Below are 20,674 nucleotides of genomic sequence, written 5' to 3' on the forward strand. Positions count from 1 at the left end.
TGTGGAGCAGGGCGTTCGTGATGCTAATGAACAAGGAGAGTAGAATCAGCAGGCCACAGATGTGGGGGTTCATGATGACAGTGTACTTTAAAAAAAAAAAAAAAATGGCTACAAAGCGGTCATAGGCCATCACTCCAAGGAGAAAGTTTTCCAAAGCAGCAAAAACTAGCACAAAGCACGCCTGGGTGAGGCAGCCTTCATACGTGATGCTCTGATTCTGTGCTTGGAGGTTCACCAGCATCTTTGGGATCGTGCTGGTGCTGAACCAGATGTCAGTGAGGGACAGACTGGCAAGAAAGAAATACATGGGGGTATGGAGGTGGCAGTCAAAGATGACAGCCAAGACAATGAGAAAGTTTCCTAGGACAGTGACCAGATATATAGACAGAAACAGACTAAATAGGGGGGCTTGCAGTTCCGGATCTTCTGTCAGTACCAGGAGAAAGAATTTTGAAATATCTGTTTGACTTCTGGGTTTCATATTGTTGATGAGATGATGGAAAAAATATAAGAAAATAAAATGTGTGTTCCTGGACCAGCAGCAGCTACATCACCAGAGGCAAGCACCATCTTGGGAAAGTGGGAGAGGAAAAAAGAGGAAAATAAATGGGGTGTCTTCATTATGCATATTTTGTTACTTAAAAAAATAAACAATGCTGATATAGTGGAGCATTCTGGAAAGAGATAAAATGGTGGTCATGGTCTTTGATTCAGTATGTGTTGCTTTTGCACAATCTGCTGATATGATCATTTATAGATTTTGCAATTTTTTAAGGACAAATATATAGACTAGGGAAGCAGCCAGATGTGTCTGTCCGGGTCTCCACCTCCTTTTTCACAGATCAGAACTAGACAACAGAGATAATATGAAGGTATGTTAAGAACCAATTTCTGGGAAGATAAGGTGAAGCCAACCCCCTTCCCCACAAGAATGCAAGTAAGTGTCAGAGAATTCTATAACAGTCCTCCTGTTTGCTCGGGAGGAACATGGTCCGTATCATCACAGAGTGAGAGAAGAAGACTACTGGAATGAGAGCTGCTTGAGCATTGATGCTAAGATATAAAGAAAAATGTCACGAAGATGGCAGAGAGCCAATTGTCTTATGGGAGACTCTGTTCATTTTATGAATGTACCCTAGTCACAGCTTCATCTGGATAAATCTGTACTAAGATATCTGCCCTCAGCCCTCATTTTAAATATTAGCTAAGCATTTTTAAGTTACCTGGCTGATATCACTGAAGAATGATGCCTGACCTCTGCCCTGGATGGGGAAGGTAGAATATGTGTCCTGAAGAAAGACAGAGAGACTGAATGAAGCAGGATGCTTCTGAGCAAGAAGAATCATCTGTTGGTGGAGTCTCAGGTGTGCTGCTTCCTGATGGGGGAGGACGGTTGAGTGAGTTGGTCATGGGCAGACTATTTCCAGTCCCTATCCCTGGGGGGTAGTATCCAAAGCTCCTCATTAGCCAGACTCTTTTATTGTTATTCTGATCCCAGGGCAATGCAAATCTGAAAAGACCAAGGCAGTTAAAAAAAACAAAAAACAAAAAACCAAACCTGTTGCTGTCCAGTAGATTCTGACTCATAGTGACTGTAAAGGACAGAGTAGAATGCCCCATAGCGTTCCCAAGGAGTGCCTGGTGGATTCGAATTGCCCCCCTTTCAGTATTAACCATAGCTCTAAACCACTGCACCACCAGGGTTTCTGACTAAGACAATAAAAAGAGAATAGAAGAGGAAAATTCAGGATGACTGATTCCCAGTATCTGGACTCCACTTCTCTCCACCTTTTTCTGCTCACCTTCCTGGTGCATACCTTTTATAAATTGACACACCATCCTTCTCTAACTGGACTCTTATCTTCTTTATTTATACGCAACTAAAAGCATCTCTATTTTATCAATGATAGAAGGAAGCTTGATATTGATTTTATAAAAATACAGTTTATAAATGTGGATATAAATATTATATTAAGATATTATAAAAATGTAAACATTAAGAGTTGTTTCTTTCTATGAGTCATTAATGTTTCACGAATGTTAATCTTCATCCTGTGTGCATTGCACAGAAGATTCTAGGCTATTCTCTGTAGTCAGTTCTGACTATAATCACTGTTGAGAGACATATTACTCCCTTTTTAGGATTTTTTATTTCATCACAGTTTTTCCAGTTTCATCATAATAGTTTCAATCTACATTGTTCTTCAATCTACATTAGTGGAAGGTGGGTTGATAATTTGGCTTTTGATTTTAATAGAGTTGTAAGAAATCGCAATGTCATCACTAGTGTTCAGGTTTATCCACATTCTCAGTAGGCTTAGATGGCAGATGGTGAAGATGGTGTTCCACGTGAATACTTCCTTAAAAACCCTTCATGTTAAAAAAAAAATTTTTTAACTTGATGAAAGTATACTCAGCCAAACTTACAGGATTTCAACAGTTTCTACATGTTCAATTCAGTGACATTGATTGCATTCTTCAAACAGTGCTACCATACTTGCTACCATTTCCCAAAACCTTCCACTACCAATGTCTTAAACTCACTGCCCCCTATACTTCCCATCCAAACTTTTGAGTTGCCACGGTCAATTTGACCTCACATAGATAATTCTTTAAAAGTGTACAATGCTCAAAGCAGAAGTACTTTACTAATTAAGATAAGCCATGTTTTGTTTTGCTTTAAATTACCATTCAAAGAAGACTTTAGTGTATAATATTGGTTTATGGTTTAAAGTTTAAAGATTATTTCAGGGCCATAGTTTCAGGGGTTCATCCAGCCTCAATGGCTGCAGAAATCTAAAGCCATTAAAAATTTGAAATTCTGTTCCAAATTCTCCCCCTCCTGCCACCCCATTTAATCAGAATTTTCCTATAGAATCTTTGATCAAAACATTCAGTAATGGTAATCAGGCATCATCGAGTTATGGTCTCATGGTAAAGGAGGCAGTTGTTCATGAAGGCAACCGGGCACACATTTGATTTCCTTCTCCTATTTCTGACTCTCCTTCTTCCCCAGGTGAATGAAGACTAATTGTTGAGTTTTGATGGCCACTTGCTAGTTGAAATACCCCAGTAACTAGGCAAGAAACTAGGAAGTAGAACAGAAATACTGAGAAAAGAAAATTGGCAACAGATACTAGTGTTTAGGATTTCAACCTATCTTCCTGGAGGACATAATCCATAGTAATAGGATTCAACAAAATAGAAGAACATCAGAGAAAATGATAAATACAGAATTCAGGATAGTGTTTGCTACTGGGAGGATAGAGGAAAATGTGAATGGAAGACCCTTGAAATGGATTCTGTGGTGATGGCATTACTTCATTTCTTAGCCCAGGGGTAGAGATATGAGCTTTCATTACATTGCTATTCTTTAAGAGCTACAAATACATTTCATACACTACTTTGAAAATGATATTTTAATAAGTAAAACTGAAAAGATTTTCAATTTCCAGATTCTTTCATAGTCCATATTCTAATAAATTCTTCCAGGTTCTTTTAATATTTACATCATGCTTCTCAGATTTCAGCATACATCAAAATCTCAAAAAGGTGTTATTAACAATGCTCATCACTGGGATGTATACCCAGAGATCAAAGTCAGTAGTTCTTTGGTGAGGTATGGAGCCCTGCAGTATGAACATAAATGGAGCATCTTTGTACTTGAAGACACGTGTTGTGCCAGGTGAGGTGTCCTCCGAGTGCGCAGGTGAACACAATCCCACCACCACCATCAGTGATGACCTGAACAGTAGGCTTTCTATACACTCCACTAATGGTACAAGACCTGAATTTTTGTCACACCTGTACTACAGAGTTGATTCTGACTGATGACTCTGCTTCTTTGTGCCTGTGGGAAAAGTCATCTTCCTGAGCCTGCCGTCTTCCCTCTTCTGCTCTCCTGATATACAGTCAACACGTCTTCCTCAAAATAAAGCCCATCCCCACAGGAAAACTATTTCCTCACAAACACACATTAAAAAGTTCCACATGAGATCTCTAAGAGTACAGGAAGCCCTCTAAAACTTCAGTGATTTAATTGATTTCATTCAACTTCTGTGTAGACTCACCAGGAATGAGAAAGAAAAACTGCAGAATAAGATGACTAACGAGAAAAATCTTTTGATTTCTTGACTGCTGCTTCCATGGGTATTGATTGTGGATCCAAGTAAAATGAAATCCTTGACAACTTCAATCTTTTCTCCGTTTATCATGATTTTTGCTCATTGGTCCAGTTGTGAGGATTTTTGTTTTCTTTCTGTTGAGGCGTAATCCATACTGAAGCCTGTGGTCTTTGATCTTCATTAGTACGGGCTTCAAGTCCTCTTCACTTTCAGCCAGTAAGGTTGTGTCATCTGCATAACTTGGGTTGTAAATGAGTCTTCCTCCAACCCTGATGCCCCGTTCTTCTTCATATAGTCCAGCTTCTCATATTATTTGTTCAGCACTGATTAAATAGGTATGGTGAAAGAATACAACCCTGACGCACACCTTTCCTGACTTTAAAGAAATCAGTATCCCCTTGTTCTGTCCGAACAACTGCCTCTTGATCTACGTACATGTTCCTCATGAGCACAATTAAGTCTTCTGGAATTCCCATTCTTTGCAGTGTTATCCATAGTTTGGTATGATCCACACAGTCGAATGCCTTTCCGTAGTCAATAAAACACAGGTAAACGTCCTTCTGGTATTCTCTGCTTTCAGCCAGGATCCATCTGACATCAGCAGATATCTTTGGTTCCACATCCTTTTCTGAAAACAGCCTGAATTTCTGGTAGTTCCTTGTTGATATACTGCTGTAGTTGTTTTTGAATGATCCTTAGCAAAATTTTGCTTGCATGTGATATTAATGATATTGTTCTACAATTTCCACATTCGGCACTGCATTTGGCAAATCTGCTGCAAAGGTGTCACCCTGAAGACTAAGGTGCACCTGACCCAAGCCATGGTATTTTCAATCATACCACATGCATGCAAAAGCGGGACAATGAATAAGGAAGACTTAAGAAGAACTGATGCCTTTGAATTGTGGTGTTGGCCAAGAATATTGAATGTACCATGGACTGCCAAAAGAATGAACAAATCTGTCTTGGAAGAAGTGCGGCCAGAATGCTCCTTAGAGGCAAGGATGGCGAGACCGCGTCTTACATACTTTGGACATGTTGTCAGGAGGAATCAGTCCCTGGAGAAGGACATCATGCTTGGCAGAGTACAGGGTCAGCAGAAAAGAGGAAGACCCTCAACAAGGTGGATTCACACAGTGACTGCAACAATGAGCTCAAGCATAACAACAATTGTAAGGATGGCGCAGGACCGGGCAGCTTTTTGTTCTGTTGTGCATAGGGTCGCTATGATTCGGAACTGACTCAATGGCACCTAACAACAACAACAACAACAAGGTGAAGAGTAACACCTCATATACACTCTGATCAATAAATCAATTAGACAAGATCAAAGCAAATAGGGGTCCAAAAAAGACTGTCATCTCTACCCAGACTACTGAATAATTATTCATTTGAGTATATTACTAAGACTAGTAAACCTGCTGAAAGATATTACAATAAAGGGAAACCAATAAAACTGCTGAATCAAGTGGTAGAAATGTTTGAGAGCAAGGAATAACAAGCCTTATAAATAACGGTAATGTATAGAACTCAATGATCCCAGTTGGATTTTATTGAGAGCTATGAGCCAGCCATCATATTAGTGGTTTTAGTGGTTGCAGGGGTTCACTAACCAAGAGAAATACAATCTGCATGGTCAGCCTGAGGCTCTCATAGTACTTGCTTTTTCCCATATGAGAAGTTTAATGAGGAAGGGATGTACGATCCTATTCAAAGTGGTGAGAGAGGAGGAGATGTCTTCTGTATCACTCCATGGAAAGGTCTATTAACAATAAAAAACCAAACCCATTGCCATCGAGTCGATTCCAACTCATAGCTACCCTATAGGGAAGAGTAGAACTGCCCCATGGAGTTTCCAAGGAGTGCCTCGTAGATTTGAACTGCTGACTTTTGGTTAGTAGCCGTAACTTTTAAACACTATGCTACCAGGGTTTTCCTATTAACAATAGATCTCTATTAACAAAAGACCCTCTATTAATAGTAGGCCCAAAGAAGGAGTCAGTTTTGTGTCTCTGAGCATATATATAAGTGATTAGGACACCTGGATCTGTTGCTGTCCTAGAATGCAGCCATCTTATAGGAGACTGAATGAAACCCTACTGACCTGTTCTTGTGCATTTTCTACCTCCGAAGTCCTTGTAATGAACTATTTGTAATGAAAACCTGTTAGTAAAGGTTTATATTTTCTTATTAGAATCAAAGTCTTCCTCACTGATAAGGATCAGTTACCTCACAGTCTTCCGAAGCCACGGAAATCATCTAATTTTGTCCCTTTTGTAGATAATGAAACTGAATATGGTGAATGGTGATGTTACTTTGTACACATACAATTTATCAGTGACATGTCTCAGTGATTACGGATAGGGGCATGAGAAGTAAGCTCTCATCTCTCACAGTGGGACTAACTCTAAGTTTCCATTCACAAGGCTTTGTCAGTGGAATCAGGCTGAAGCTAGTCTCTGGCTATTCCCACAACTTTGCTTTCATCCTTTCCTGGCTCTCTTCACCTTCTCCCACTTTCCTTCTGCTGAAATGGATGCCCTCACAACCACATAATAGAATACCTGCCTCAGGTGCTGCTTCTATAAAACTTGACCAAATAAACTGGGGTTAGAGTGTTGCAAAAGGTTTTCACTGGTTAATTCTTTTCAGAAGTAGATTGTCTGGTCCTTCATCCCAGTCTGTCTTAGTCTGGAAGCTCAGCTGAAACCTGTCCATGATGGGTGACCCTGCTGGTATCTGAATACCGGTGACATAGCTTCCAGCATCACAGCAACACACAAGCCCCCACAGTATGACAAAATGACAAAAACTTGCTTTTGAACATTGAGTAGCTAAAGCAAAAGGAAAAAATGATGCAGTAAAAGAACCAAACAGAAGATTTCAAAGGGCTGCTCGAGAAGACAAAATAAGGTATTATAATGACATGTGCAAAGAGTTGGAAATAGAAAAACAAAACAGAAGACCATGCTCAGCATTTCTCAAGCTAAAAGAACTGAAGAAAAAATTCAAGTCTTGAGTTGCAATAGTGAAGGATTTTATGGGGAAAATATTAAATGACGCAGGAATCATCAAAAGAAGATGGAAGGAATAAACAGTCATTATACCAAAAATATTTGGTTGACGCTCAACCATTTCAAGAGGTAGCATATGATCAGGAACTAATGGTGCTGAAGGAAGAAGTCCAAGCTGCACTGAAGGCATTGGCAAAAGGCAAGGCTCCAGGAACTGAAGGGAATCAATTGAGATGTTTCAACAAACGGATGCAGCACTGGAGGTTCTCACTCATCTATGCCAAGAAATTTGGAAAACAGCTACCTGGTCAGCCAGCTGGAAAAGATCCATATTTATGCCTATTCCCAAGAAAGGTGATCCAACCGAATGTGGAAATTATCGAACAATATCATTAATATCACATGCAAGTAAAATTTTGCTGAAGATCATTCAAAAGTGGCTGCAGCATTATATCCACAGGGAACTGCCAGCAATTCAGGCCGGATTCAGAGGAGGACTTAGAAACAGGGATATCATTGCTGATGTCAGATGGATCCTGGCTGAAAGCAGAGAATACCAGAAAGATGTTTACCTGTGTTTTATTGACTATGCAAAAGCATTAGACTGTGTGGATCATAATAAATTATGGATGACATTGTGAAGAATGGGAATTCTAGAAGACTTAATTGTGCTCATGAGGAACCTGTACATTGATCAAGAGGCAGTCATTTGAACAGAACAAGGGGATGCTGTGTGGTTTAAATTCAGAAAAGGTGTGCTTCGGGTTGTATCCCTTCACCATGCCTATTCAATCTGTATGCTGAGCATGTAATCAGAGAATCTGGACTATATGAAGAAAGGGGCATCAGGATTGGAGGAAGACTCATTAATAACCTGTGTTATGCAGATGACACAACCTTGCTTGCTGAAAGTGAAGAGGACTTGAAGCACTTACTGATGAAGATCCAAGACCACAGTCTTCAGTATGGATTGCACCTCAACTTAAAACCAAAAAAAAAAAAAAAACCAAACCCAGTGCCGTTGAGTTGATTCCGACTCATAGCAATCTTGTAGGACAGAGTAGAACTGCCCGTAGAGTTTCCAAGGAGCACCTGGCAGATTTGGACTGCCGGCCCTTTGGTCAGCAGCTGTAGAACTTAACCACTACACCACCAGAGTTTCCTCTCAACATAAAGAAAACAAAAATCCCCACAACTGGACCAATAAGCGACATCATGATAAATGGAGAAAAAATTGAAGTTGTCAAGGATTACGTTTTACTTGGATCCACAATCAACAGCCATGGAAGCAGCAGTCAAGAAATCAAAAGATGCGTTGCATTAGGCAAATCTGCTGCAAAAGACATCTTGAAAGTGATGAAAAGCAAAGATAACACCTTGAATACTAAGGAGTGCCTGATCCAAGGCATGGTATTTTCAATAGTATTATGTGCGTGCAAAAGCTGGACAATAAATAAGGAAGACAGAAGAAGAATTGACACCTTTGAATTGTGGTATTGGTGAAGAATATTGAATATATCTTGGACAGCCAAAAGAACAAACAAATCTATCCTGGAAAAAATGCAACCAGGTTGCTCCTTAGAAGCAAGGATGGAGAGACTATGTCCTACATACTTTGAACATGTTGTCGGGAGTGATCAGTCCCTGGAGAAGAACATCATGCTTGGTAAATACAGTGTCAATGAAAAAGGGGAAGACCCACAACAAGATGGATTGACACAGTGGCTGTAACAATGGGCTCAAGCATAACAACGATTATGGGCATGGCACAGGACCGGACAGTGTTTTATTCTGTTGTATATAAGGTCACTATGAGTTGGAACCAACTTGATGGGACCTAACAACAACAACTGAGTGAACAAATTACTTGTCAAAAGTACAGAGCTACACAAAGAACAGAGTCAGGGTCCAATCCCAAGGTGAATTGCACTTAGCCATTTTGTTATCTTGTCGTTTTAGAAGAACATGGCGATGGACAGTCAGGAATTCTGGCTCATGAGTATTCTTCCCCTTTGATGCAATCTAGAAATCAAGGCCCAAAGCAGATAATTTAATCACTGAAAAACAGATATACACCTGATAGTGTTCTTCAAGCCCCCCTTCATGTCCCTGTTTCTCAGGTTGTAGATAAAGGAGTTCATCATGAGAGTCACCATAGTGTACATCATTGAAGCTACTGCAGTCTTCCTGGGAGAGTGTAAATGCAGCACTAATATACATACCTAAGCCTGTCCCATAGAACTAGGAAACAACTGAGAGATGAGACCCACAGGTAGAAAAAGCCTTATGCATTCCACCTGCTGAAGACATTCTCAAAATGGAGGAGGCAGTTTGAGTATAAAAGAAAATGATTCCAGAGAGAGGACCACTACCCAGTATGGTAGCTGCCAAATATAAGGAGATGTTCTTGATGAAGGTATCAGAACTGGCAATCTTGTTGACCTGAACAACTTCTCAGAAGTAGGAGATTGCCCAGTCTGTGCTGAAAGACAGGTGCAACACTATCAGGCTGTGGATCGAGTCATCCACAGTGGTAATGAAAATTGTGAGTAGAATCAGCAGACCACAGTGGCAATGGTTCATGATGACTGTTTATGTCTTGGTTGACAAATGGCCACATAGATGTCATAGGCCATTACTCCAAGGAGAAAACATTGCTGGCTAGGGAAAACCAGGACAAAGCAGACCTGGGTGAGGCAGCCTGCATATGTGATGCTCTGATTCTGTACTTGGAGGTTCACCAGCATCTTTGGGGTAGTGGTGATGCTGTAACAGATGTCAGTAAAGGACAAATTGGCAAGAAAGAAATACATGGGGGTGTGGTGGTGGAGTCAGAACTGATAGCCAGGATGATGAGTGGATTTCCCAGGACAGTGACCAGATATATGGACAGAAACAGGCTACAGAGGAGGGGCTGCAGTTCCAGATCCTCTCTCAGTGTCAGGAGAAGAATTCTGAAACATTTGTTTGGTTTCTAGGTTCCATATTAATGAATCTGATGGAAAAGATGAGATGACAAGACAATCAAATGTGTGGTCCCCATACCAGCCGTAGCTGCATCACCAGAGGTAAACATCATCTAGGTCAGGAACACGAGGAATGGAGGGGAATACAGTTAGTGCCATCTGTGTGCATCTTATTTGATTATTTAATAAAAAATACATGAATCTGATCAATAGCTGAGCATCAGCATTTGTTTATTCTGGAAAGTAGTTAAAGGTGCTATTTTTTTTTTTTTTACACCATCTGTGTTGGTATAATCATTTTAAATATTTTGTAATTTTATAGGAAGAAAATCCTGGTGATCCACTTCTGAAAATCAGCCAGAGAAAAGCCTATGAATTAAAACAATTTGATTCACAACCGATTATGGGGATGGCATAGGACCTGGTGGCTTTTCATTCTGTTGAGCATGCATTGCCATGAGTTGAGGGCAAACTAACTGGCAGCTAGCAGCCACAACAACAATCTGGCTCTGGTGGACTTCCCTGTAGGCCCAGAATTCCAGCCCAAAAGGCATATTCTATCCAAGTGTGAATGGACACACCTACTCCAAGGAAAGATCTACCTTTACAAAGAAAAATATATTTACAGCCTCCCAGACATGAAGCATCAACAAAATTATTGTCAGTACTATTTTTTAAAAAGGTAATATTATAGAGAAAAACAGAAGGAGGAATTCGAAGAGTCTGTTGACACTCCACATCTTTTTCCAGAGATTAGAGCCAGGTGACACAGATAATACAAATGTGTGTTAAGAACCAGGAGTGGGACGATAAGGCAAAGCTGATAGCCCTCCTATTTCACCACCACAAGAATGCAAGTAAATATCAGAGAATTTTATGGTAGTCATCGTGTTTGAGAAGGGGCAATTTCTGCTCAGGAGGAAAACGATCTTTACCATTATAGAGACAGAGTAAGAGACTGGTAGAATTGTAGTTCCTTGGGATTGGTGCAAAGAGACAAGGAATCATGTCAGGAAGATGGAAGATAGTTAGGCAGGAGTCCATGGGAGACTTGAGTTCAATCATTTTATGCATGTACTCTCTTCACAGCTTGCCCTGGATGAGCTTGTGAGGAAACTCCTACCCTTATTTCCAAACAACTAGCGATTTTAATTACCTGGCTGGCATCACTGTAGAATGATGTTGACGCATTCCCTGAATGGTGAAGGTGGAAGATGTGTCCTGAGGAAAGGCAGAGAGACTCAGTGGGACACCTGGATCCTGAGCTTGAGGATCACTTGTGTGTAGAGTCTCTGGTGTGCTGCTTCCTGACTGCGGGTGAGGGGATATTGAGTCACGGGCAGTCACATGCAGACAGTTTTCAGTCTCTACATCCCTGGGTGCTCAAATTCCAAAGCTTCTCATTAACCAAAAGCATTTATTGTCATCCTGATCCCAGGGCATCGCAAATCCTGAAAGACCAAGTCTTTAGAATGTGGAATTCAGGATGGCCAACTCCCTGCCCCTGTGAGACCAGCTGCATGTGATTCGTCTCTCTTTGTTTCTGCTCACCTCTATGTCACACAACATGAATATGTGGACACACGTTCTTCTCCAACTGGACTCCAGTCTTCTTCATTTTTTTTTTTTTTTAACACAGCTGGTAGCAACTCTATCTTACCAGTGAATTTAGGAAACCTGACTCCTATTTTAGGTGTGAAGGGATAGTTTATGTATATGGGTATATTTATCAACACCCATGGAAGCAGCAGGCAAGAAGTGAAATGAAAATTGCATTGAGCAAATCTGCTGCAAAAGGCCTCTTTGAAGTGTTAAAAAGCAAAGATGGCACTTTGAGGACTAAGGTGTGCCTGACCCAGGCCAAGGTATTTTCAGTAGCCTCATATGCATGTGAAAGCTGGACAATGAATAAGAAGGATTGATGACTTTGAATTATGGTGTTTAAGAAGAATATTGAATAAACCATGGACTGCCAGAAGAACAAACAAATCTGTCTTGGAAGAAGTACAGCCAGAATGCTCTTTAGAAGCTAAGATGGTGAGACTTCATCTCGTGTACTTTGGACATGTTATTAGGAAGGACCAGTCCCTGGAGAAAGCCATAATGCTTGGCAGAGGGTCAGCAAAATAGAGGAAGACCCTCAACAAGATGGACTGACACAGTGGCTGCAAAGATGGGCTCAACCATAGCGATGATTGTGAGGATGGCACATGACTGGGCAGTGTTTCGTTTTGTTGTAGATAGTTACCATCAGTGGAGACTGATTGGATGGCACCATCCAATCATATATGTAAAAATATACCTAAGATTTTGTAAAATGCAAATGCTCTGTGTTTGTTCTTTCTGAGAGTCATCGAATGAACCTGAAACTTACTGTATGAATATCATGAATATCAAATAAATCTTATGACTTCATACACAAATTTAATCTTGTGGAAATTTTGTTTTTAACTACCTAAATCAGATCATTAATTGTTTTTGTTGTTAGGTGAGGTTGAAATGATTACAACTCACAGCAACGCTATACAAAACAGAACGAGACAATGCCTCGTCCCGTGTCATCCTCAGAATTTTCACTATGTTTGAGCCCATTGTTGCAGCCACTGTGTCAGTCCATCTCATTGAGGGCCTTCCTGTTCTCCTCTGACCCTATACTTTACCAACCATGATGTCTTTCTTCAGGGACTCATCCCTCCTCATAACATGTCCAAAGTAGATGAGACAAAGTCTCTCCTTCCTTGCTTCTAAAGTGCATTCTGGCTGTACCTCTTCCAAGACAGATTTGTTCATCTTCTGGCAGTCCACGGTATACTCAATATTCTTCGCCAACGCCATAGTTCAAAGGCATCAACTATTTTTTGGTCTTCCTTATTAATTGTCCAGCTTTTGCATGCATATGAGCCAATTAAAAATAACATGGCTTAGGTCAGGTGCAACTTAGCCCTCAAAGTCACAACTTTGGTTTTTAACACTTTAATGAGATCATTTCAACAGATTTGTCGAATGCAATGAGTCATTTGATTTCTTGACTACTGTTTCCATGAGCCATAGTCTAGGGGCTTCCTCCAGCACCTGTCAGACCAGTAAGTCTGCTCTTTTTTGGAAATTTGAATTATTTTGTACCATTTTTCTACCACTCTGTCTGGGGCCTCCTATTATGATCCCTGTCAGAACAGTCCATCGTTGTTGCCAGGCACCATCTAGTTCTTCCGGGCTCAGGATGGTGGAGGCTGTGGTTCTTGTGGTCCATTAGTCCTTTGGACTAATATATTCCTTGTGTCTTTGGTTTTCTTAATTCTCCTTTGTTCTGAATGGGATGGGACCAAGAAATACATCTTAGATTGATGCTCACAAGCTTTTAAGACCCCAGATGCTACTTACCAAAGTAGAATGCAGAACATTTTCTTTATGAACTATGTTATGCCAATTGGCCTAGATGTTCCCCAAGACCCTGGTCTCCAGCCCTCAGACCCAGTAACTTGGTCCCTGAAGTGTTTGGGTGTTTCTGGGAAGCTTCTATGACTTTGCCTTGTTCAAGGTGTGCTGATTTCCCATATATTGTGTGTTGTCTTTCCCCTCACCAAAGTTAATGCTTGTCTATTACTGGGTACTATCTAGTTAGTGATTTCCCCTCCCCATTCAAGCCTTCCCTTTTAACCATCAAAGATTGTTTTTTTCTGTGTAAACTTTTTCTTGGGTTTTTATAATAGTGGTCTTATACAATATTTGTCCTTTTGTGATGACTTATTTCACTCAGCATAATGCACTCCAGATTTATCCATGTTGGGAGATGCTTTGAAGATTCATCATTGTTCTTCATTGTTGCATAGTATTCCGTTGTGTGTATGTACTATAATTTGTTTATGCAGTCATCTGTTCATGGGCATATCGGTTGTTCCCATCTTTTTGCTATTGTGAAAAATGTTACGATGAACATGGGTGTGCATATATTTATTCATGGGACAGTTCTTATTTCTCTAGGATATATTCCTAGGAGTAGAATTGCTGGATCATATGTATTTCTATTTCTAGCTTTTTAAGGAGTTGCCATATAATTTTCTGTAGTGGTTGTACCATTTTACATTCCCATCAACAGTGCATGTGAGTTCCAATCTTTCCAAAACTTCTCCAACATTTGTTATTTAATTTTTTGATTAGTTCCATTAATGTCAGTGTGAAATGCTATCTCATTTTAGTGTTGATTTTTATTTCTCTAATGGCTAATAACTGCTAACATTTCCTCATGTGTCTATTAGTTGCTTGAAAGTCTTCTTTGGTGAAGTGGCTGTTCTTGTTCTTTGCCCACTTTTAACTGAATTGTTTGTCTTTTTGTTGTGGAGGTGTTGAAGTATTCTATAGATATTAGAGATTAGATTCTTGTTGAGTATGTTATAGCCTAAAAGTTTTCCCAGCCTGTAGGTTCTCTTTTTATTCCTTTGGTGATGTCTTTTGATAAGCATAAGTGTTTAATTTTTAGGAGCTCCCAGTTTATCTTCTGGTATCTGTGCATTGTTATTTATGGTTTGTGTTGTATTTATGCCATGCATTAGAGCCCCTAGCATTGCACCTATTTTTTCTTCCATGATCTTTATAGTATTATGCTTTATATTTAGTTCTGTGATATATTTTGTGTTAGTTTTTGTGTATGGTGTGAGGTATGTATGGGTCCTGTTTCTTTCTTTCTTTCTTTTTTTTTTTTTTTTACAGATGGACATCCAGTTTTTGACAAACCATTTTAATTCCCCTGGAATCTATTTCCTGGTTCATGGAATTGCGTTGATCCACACCATTTGCCCTAAGGTATTCTTTTGAAACTTGAGCCTTTAATGAACTGATTTTCCTGGAGTAATCTTCAAGTCGAACAGTATCCTAGTGAGCAGTTTAGTGGAGACTGTTTTGCCTCAGGTATTAGGTTCTTTTAAAGAATTGCCAACATACAGCCAGTTTTAAGAAGCAGGAACCCACAGTCTAACTGGAAAATGTATGGCATTTTCTTAGTGATTCTGCTGCTACAACTGACTGACCCTGGAACCCTGCATGTATTCTCATACTATCTCCTGAGAAATTAACATGACAGTAACCTGCCTAACCTGTTTTCACTATCCCCTCTTTGACCTACCTTCCCTACATTTTTGAGTTGACTGCTGCCTGATTTGAATCATATCTACTCACAACAAAAATATTCTGTTACATTAATTTCTGGCGTTTCTCTGTGCATTTAGGTTTTTTGACAATTCCTGGCATCAGAAGTTGGATCAATAGCAAATGACTAACTTCCCCCAGAGCTCTCATTGGACAGAGATGTAATGTCCATAAAAGCCCTTTCAGCATACTGCCTCTGTGGAGCATCTGAAGGTCATCTTGATAAGCCCTCTCAGGCTCTCCAGCTCTACTCCTTTTGCATTTTAAGCTTGAATTCAATATTTATAATGAGTTTGGTGAATTTGGTGTTTTGCAGTGCTTAGGGCTGTCTCAAAATGGGATATGCCAAATCCAAGAAACAGTGGATTTTCCTAGTGAAACTGGCTCACTACATGGCCAAGAACTATGGATCTAAGTTTTGTTTGTATTTGGATTTTTGTTTGAGCTCCCTATCATCATCAGTTTATCAAATCAGAGACCATAGGCTAAAACTATAAACCTCTTAGGAGGAAACAGAGAGGCAAATCTTTATGATCTTGGATTGGAAAATAGTTTCTTAAATGTGGCACCAAAAGCACAGACAAGAACATTCACCCTCTTATAATATCAGTGAAACTCAGAGCTTCCAGGGATTGGGATATCTTTGGGGGGAGGCATTATTCAACTGAGTACAGAGGGGTTGTCTTCTGATGATTCCATGGAAATGCCTAGTAACAATAAACCCAGAGAAGGACAGCAAGTTTTCTCTCTCTGGGCATCATGTGCAGATATGAGACCTGAATCTGTTGCAACAATCAGGCGACCATAAAGGGAACCAGTTCTAGGATGAAGCCACCTCACAGAGGACTAAATGAAGCCTACTCTCTTGTTCCTGTACATTCCCTACCTCTGAAGGCCTTTCTTTGTAATGACATATAACTTTATTGCTTGAGGATATTAGAGTCAGTTCTTTTTCTTCTTAGCACCAAAGGCTTCTGCACTGATGAAATTCAAATACCTCACAATCATCTCAAATTACAGAGATCATTTTGTAGGTGATGAAACTGAGTCTGGTGGATGCCGATGTTGCCATTATCAGAGACAGTTTATCAGTGAAAGATCTCAGTAAGTACTAAATTGGGGCCTGAAAGGTCAGCATCCTTGTCTCACAGTGAGGTTAGTATGGGGTGCAATTCACAAACCTCTCCATTAGATCAGCCTGAAGTTACTCTCTTTAGATCCGTCCCTGCCTTGTCCATTGTCTCCTACTTGATTTTGTCTGAGAAGGCTACTGTTACCTGATTAGGATCCGTTCCCTGGAGCAGTCCAGCCAATGAAACATACTCCAAGTCAGAAAGAGTGAGAAAGTTTATTAAGGAGATGCATACATCACCTGGGACCTGGCAGCAACACAGGCTGTCTCTATGGAGTCTGGAAGGGCAATTTTGACATTAGAGCTTATACAGAATCTTACAATGGTTACAAGTGTCTTTGTAGTCCCCTGCCAGACATTTCTTTATTAGGCTAAAAATATGCATATCTGATATCTGGGCTCCAGCTTTCCTGTGGGGGTTGTATGCCACAGGTAGTCCTGACAGAACAAAAGGTTATTTGCATCAGTTTAAAACAAAGACCAAAGTCATTAACATTTGGTCAAAACAAAATCATTAACAGATGTACCTGAAGGAGGCAGGCAGAGGAAGAATAACTTATAGATTTATCATGGCCTTAGTTGTGTTAAGCTCTCAGTTGCGCATTTTGAAAAAGGAGAAAACATGCTCAGGGTATTGGGGTCACACTGCTAACAACATCACTATAATAAAAAGCCCTTCCTCAGGCTCTGCTTCTGTGGAACCTGCCCAAAGAAACTGTGTTTAATGAGTTGAAATAATTTGTGAAACAGCAGAGATTTAAACAAAAAAGCAGAGTCAGGTTTCAACCCCAAGTTGAAATGCACTTAGCGTAGTGAGTTTAATGAACTTCAAGGATGATCAAGAAAAAAGATTATGACCATGAGATAGCAGTTGAACAGCAAGCTGTTTTATTGGTGTGATGCATTGACAGCTGCATGTAGGGTGTAATCTCCCACAGTAGGAGGTCTTCCAGAGGCAAGAGGTGCAGGAAGAAAACAGAAGGGGAAGAAGGGATGAGAACTCCCAGGGAAGTGCAGAAGGAAGGAGGGAGATTATGTGTCCCTGTGAGAAGCCCTACTGCAGCAAGTTGGGGAGTCTCTGGGTCAAAGGTACTCCAAAGGCAGAGCACATTAGGATCATTATAGCGACAGGTCTTCGCCCATCTATGGATAGCAAACGCTGAGTGTATTTTTGTGGGATAAGTAAGGGAGGAAGGCTCTAAGTTGGTAAAATTCTGATTATGTGGGCTATTTTTAAAACAATTAAGTATGTACAAGTTTGAGTTTGACACTGGCACACTTTTCTGAGCTTGCTATGAAGAAGTACACAAATGGGGACTAATATACAGCGGTTGTTTTTGACTCTTTTTTATAACGTTTAGCCATTATGTCATCTAGTTAGGAATTTTGACTCTCCAGTATTTCTTTTACTTTTACTCATTCTAGAAACCCAAGCCCGAAGCAGATGACACAATCACTAAAAATAAAGCATCCTACCAATGATTTTTCTCATGGCTCCCTTCATGTCCCTGTTCCTCAGGCTATAGATAAAAGGATTCATCATTTGAGGGACCACAATGTACATCACGGAGGCTACCGTTGTCTTCCTGGAAGAGTGTGTAAATGCAGAACTAATGTACACTCCAAATCCTGTCCCATAGAACAAGAAAACAACTGTGAGGTGAGATCCACAGGTGGAAAAAGCTTTATACTTTCCAACAGCTGATGGCATTCTCAGGATGGAGGAAACAATTTGAGTGTAAGAAAAAATAATCCCAGAGAAAGGAATACCACCAAATATGCTAGACATAAAATATAGTATGATGTTATTGATGAGGGTATTGGAACAGGCAAGCTTGAGGACCTGAACAATTTCACAGAAGAAGTGGGGGATTTCCAGGTCTGTGCAGAAGGACAGTCTCAGCAACATCAGACTATGGACCAGGGCATTCATGATGCTAATGAACAAAGAGAGTATGACCAGCAGACCAAGGAGGTGGGGGTTCATGATGACTGTGTACCTCAGTGGATGACAAATAGCCACATAGCGGTCATAGGCCATTATTCCAAGGAGAAAATTTTCAAAACTTCCAAAAATTATGGTAGCACATACCCGGGTGAGGCAGCCAGTGTAAGTGATAGAGTTTCTCTGTGTATTGATGTTCACTAACATCTTCGGGACTGTGGTTGTACTTAAACAGATGTCCGTAAAGGACAGATTGGAGAGAAAGAAGTACATGGGGGTATGGAGGTGGGAATCATAGCTGATAGCCAGGATGATGAGCAGGTTTCCCAGGATGGTGACCAGGTACATGAACAGAAAGATGTTGTAGAGAAGGGGCTGCAGTTCTGGATCCTCTGCCAGTCCCAGGAGAAAGAACTCTGAAACTCCTGTTTGGTTTCTGGGTTCCATATTGTTGATTAAACTGATGGAAAAGATGAGTGACAAGACAATCAAATATGTGGTCCCTGGACCAGCAGAAGCTTCATCACCAGACGCAAAAGCCATCTGGGAAGGGAAGGAGAAGAACGGAGAAGACTAGAAAGTTTGTGTCCCCTGTACGCATATTATTTGGCTATTTATTAAAAAAAAAAAAAAAAAAACCTGAATCTAATATAGCTGAGTGTAAACATTTATTTGTTCTTGAAAGGGGTGAAAAGTTAGTCATGGTTTTATATACGTATTTTCATACTACCTGTGCTCCTGTGGTCATTGTAAATATTTGGCAACTTTATAAAGAGAAAATAAATGAACTAGGGAGATGGTGTGATGTGTGTGTCTCAGATTCCATGTCCTTCCAAGATAGGAGCTGGATAACAGAGATGATAAAAATATGTGTTAAAAACAAGGAATGAGGAGATAAATTCCACAAACCACCTCCTTCTCTACCACAAGAATTCAAGTAAATATTAGAATTCTGTAGTGGTCATCTGGAAACTCTGGTGCCGTAGTGGTTAAAAGCTACGGCTGCTAACCAAAAGGTCAGCAGTTCAAATTCACCAGTTGCTCCTTGGAAACCCTATGGGGCAGTTCTATTCTGAAAACCTTCACAGGGTTGCTATGAGTGGGAATCAACTTGACAGCAACAGGTTTGTATTTTTTCATTAAAATGGTCATCATGTTTCAAAAGGGACAGATTTATGTTCAGGAGGAAAATTGTCCCTCCATTGTAGAGAGAGAAGAGGAGACTGGTAGAATGAGAAGTCCTTGAGACTGGTGCAAAGATACATGGAAACATGTCAGGAAGATGGAATAGATGCAGGGGTCCATGGAAGACTTATTTCCAATCATTTTATGCATGTACTCTCATCATTCTCCCTGATGAGAGAAAGACCCTCAGCGGGAAGTACTGACACAGTGACTGCAACAATGGGCTCAAGTGTAGCAATGATTATAAGGATGGCACAGGACTGGGCGACGTTTCTTTTTGTTGTGCTTGGGTTCACTATGGCACCTAACAACAACAACTCTCCTCCCAGCTTCCTCTGGATGACCCTGTGATGAAACACTTGCCCTCTTTCTAAATATTAACCAAGGGACTCTAGGTTACCTGGCGGGTGTCATTGAGGAATGATGCTTAACACCTGCCCTCGATGTTGGATGATGTAGATGGACGTTCTCTCCACAGGAAAGGCAGAAGGGCCTAGTGAGGCACACAGCTCCTGGACAAGAGGATCATGGTGGGTAATGTCTCAGGCGTGCTGGCTCCTGACTGAAGAACTGCTGCTGAGTGAGGGGGTAACAGGCAGACTATTTGCAGATTCTGTATCCCTAGGGGCTCAATATCCAAAGCTCCTCATTAGCCAAACATTTTATTGTCATTCTGATCCAAAGAGTACAAATCCTTAAAGACCAAGACAATAAAAGGTGGAATTCAGGATGGATGATTTCCTGACAAGGGCGGTTGCTTGTCATTCACCTTTCTCCACCCATTGTTTCTGCACACCTCCATGTCACACACCTAGCATACACGGACATACCATTCTTATCTAACTGCATTCCAGTCTTCTTTATTTAATTACAACTGAAAGCAACTCTATCTAACCAAATGACCTTAGGAAGCCTGATACCTATTTCAGGTGTGAAAATATTGCATGTTGTTCTTTTTCACAGGCTCCACAGGGTCGGTTCCGACTCATAGCGACCCTATGCACAACAGAACAAAACACTGCCCGGTATTGCTCCATCCTCACGATCGTTGCTATGTTTGAGCCCATTGTTGCAGCCATTGTGTCAATCCATCTCAGTGAGAGTCTTCCTCTTTTTCACTACCCCTTTACTTTAGTAAGCATGCTGTTGTCATTCTACAAGGACTG

General features: G+C 40.5%; 1 protein-coding gene and 1 pseudogene across 1 annotated transcript; both read right to left on the reverse strand.

Moving 5' to 3' along the window:
• Positions 1-20,674, reverse strand: part of LOC126074056 (olfactory receptor 7G2-like) — a 678,546-nt pseudogene that overhangs the window by 98,879 nt on the left and 558,993 nt on the right.
• LOC126074092 (olfactory receptor 7G2-like) lies at positions 17,835-18,776 on the reverse strand. The gene has a single exon (XM_049881425.1). It carries the CDS (start codon positions 18,768-18,770, stop codon positions 17,835-17,837), a length of 936 nt encoding a protein of 311 aa, XP_049737382.1. The 5' UTR covers positions 18,771-18,776.

The sequence above is a fragment of the Elephas maximus genome, chromosome 3 (assembly GCF_024166365.1).
Source record: "Elephas maximus indicus isolate mEleMax1 chromosome 3, mEleMax1 primary haplotype, whole genome shotgun sequence".
In the NCBI taxonomy this organism is placed as follows: domain Eukaryota; kingdom Metazoa; phylum Chordata; class Mammalia; order Proboscidea; family Elephantidae; genus Elephas; species Elephas maximus.

Excerpts from the sequence above, each read along its gene's own strand:
- LOC126074092 (XM_049881425.1), bottom strand. The coding sequence starts at position 18,770 with ATGGAACCCAGAAACCAAACAGGAGTTTCAGAGTTCTTTCTCCTGGGA.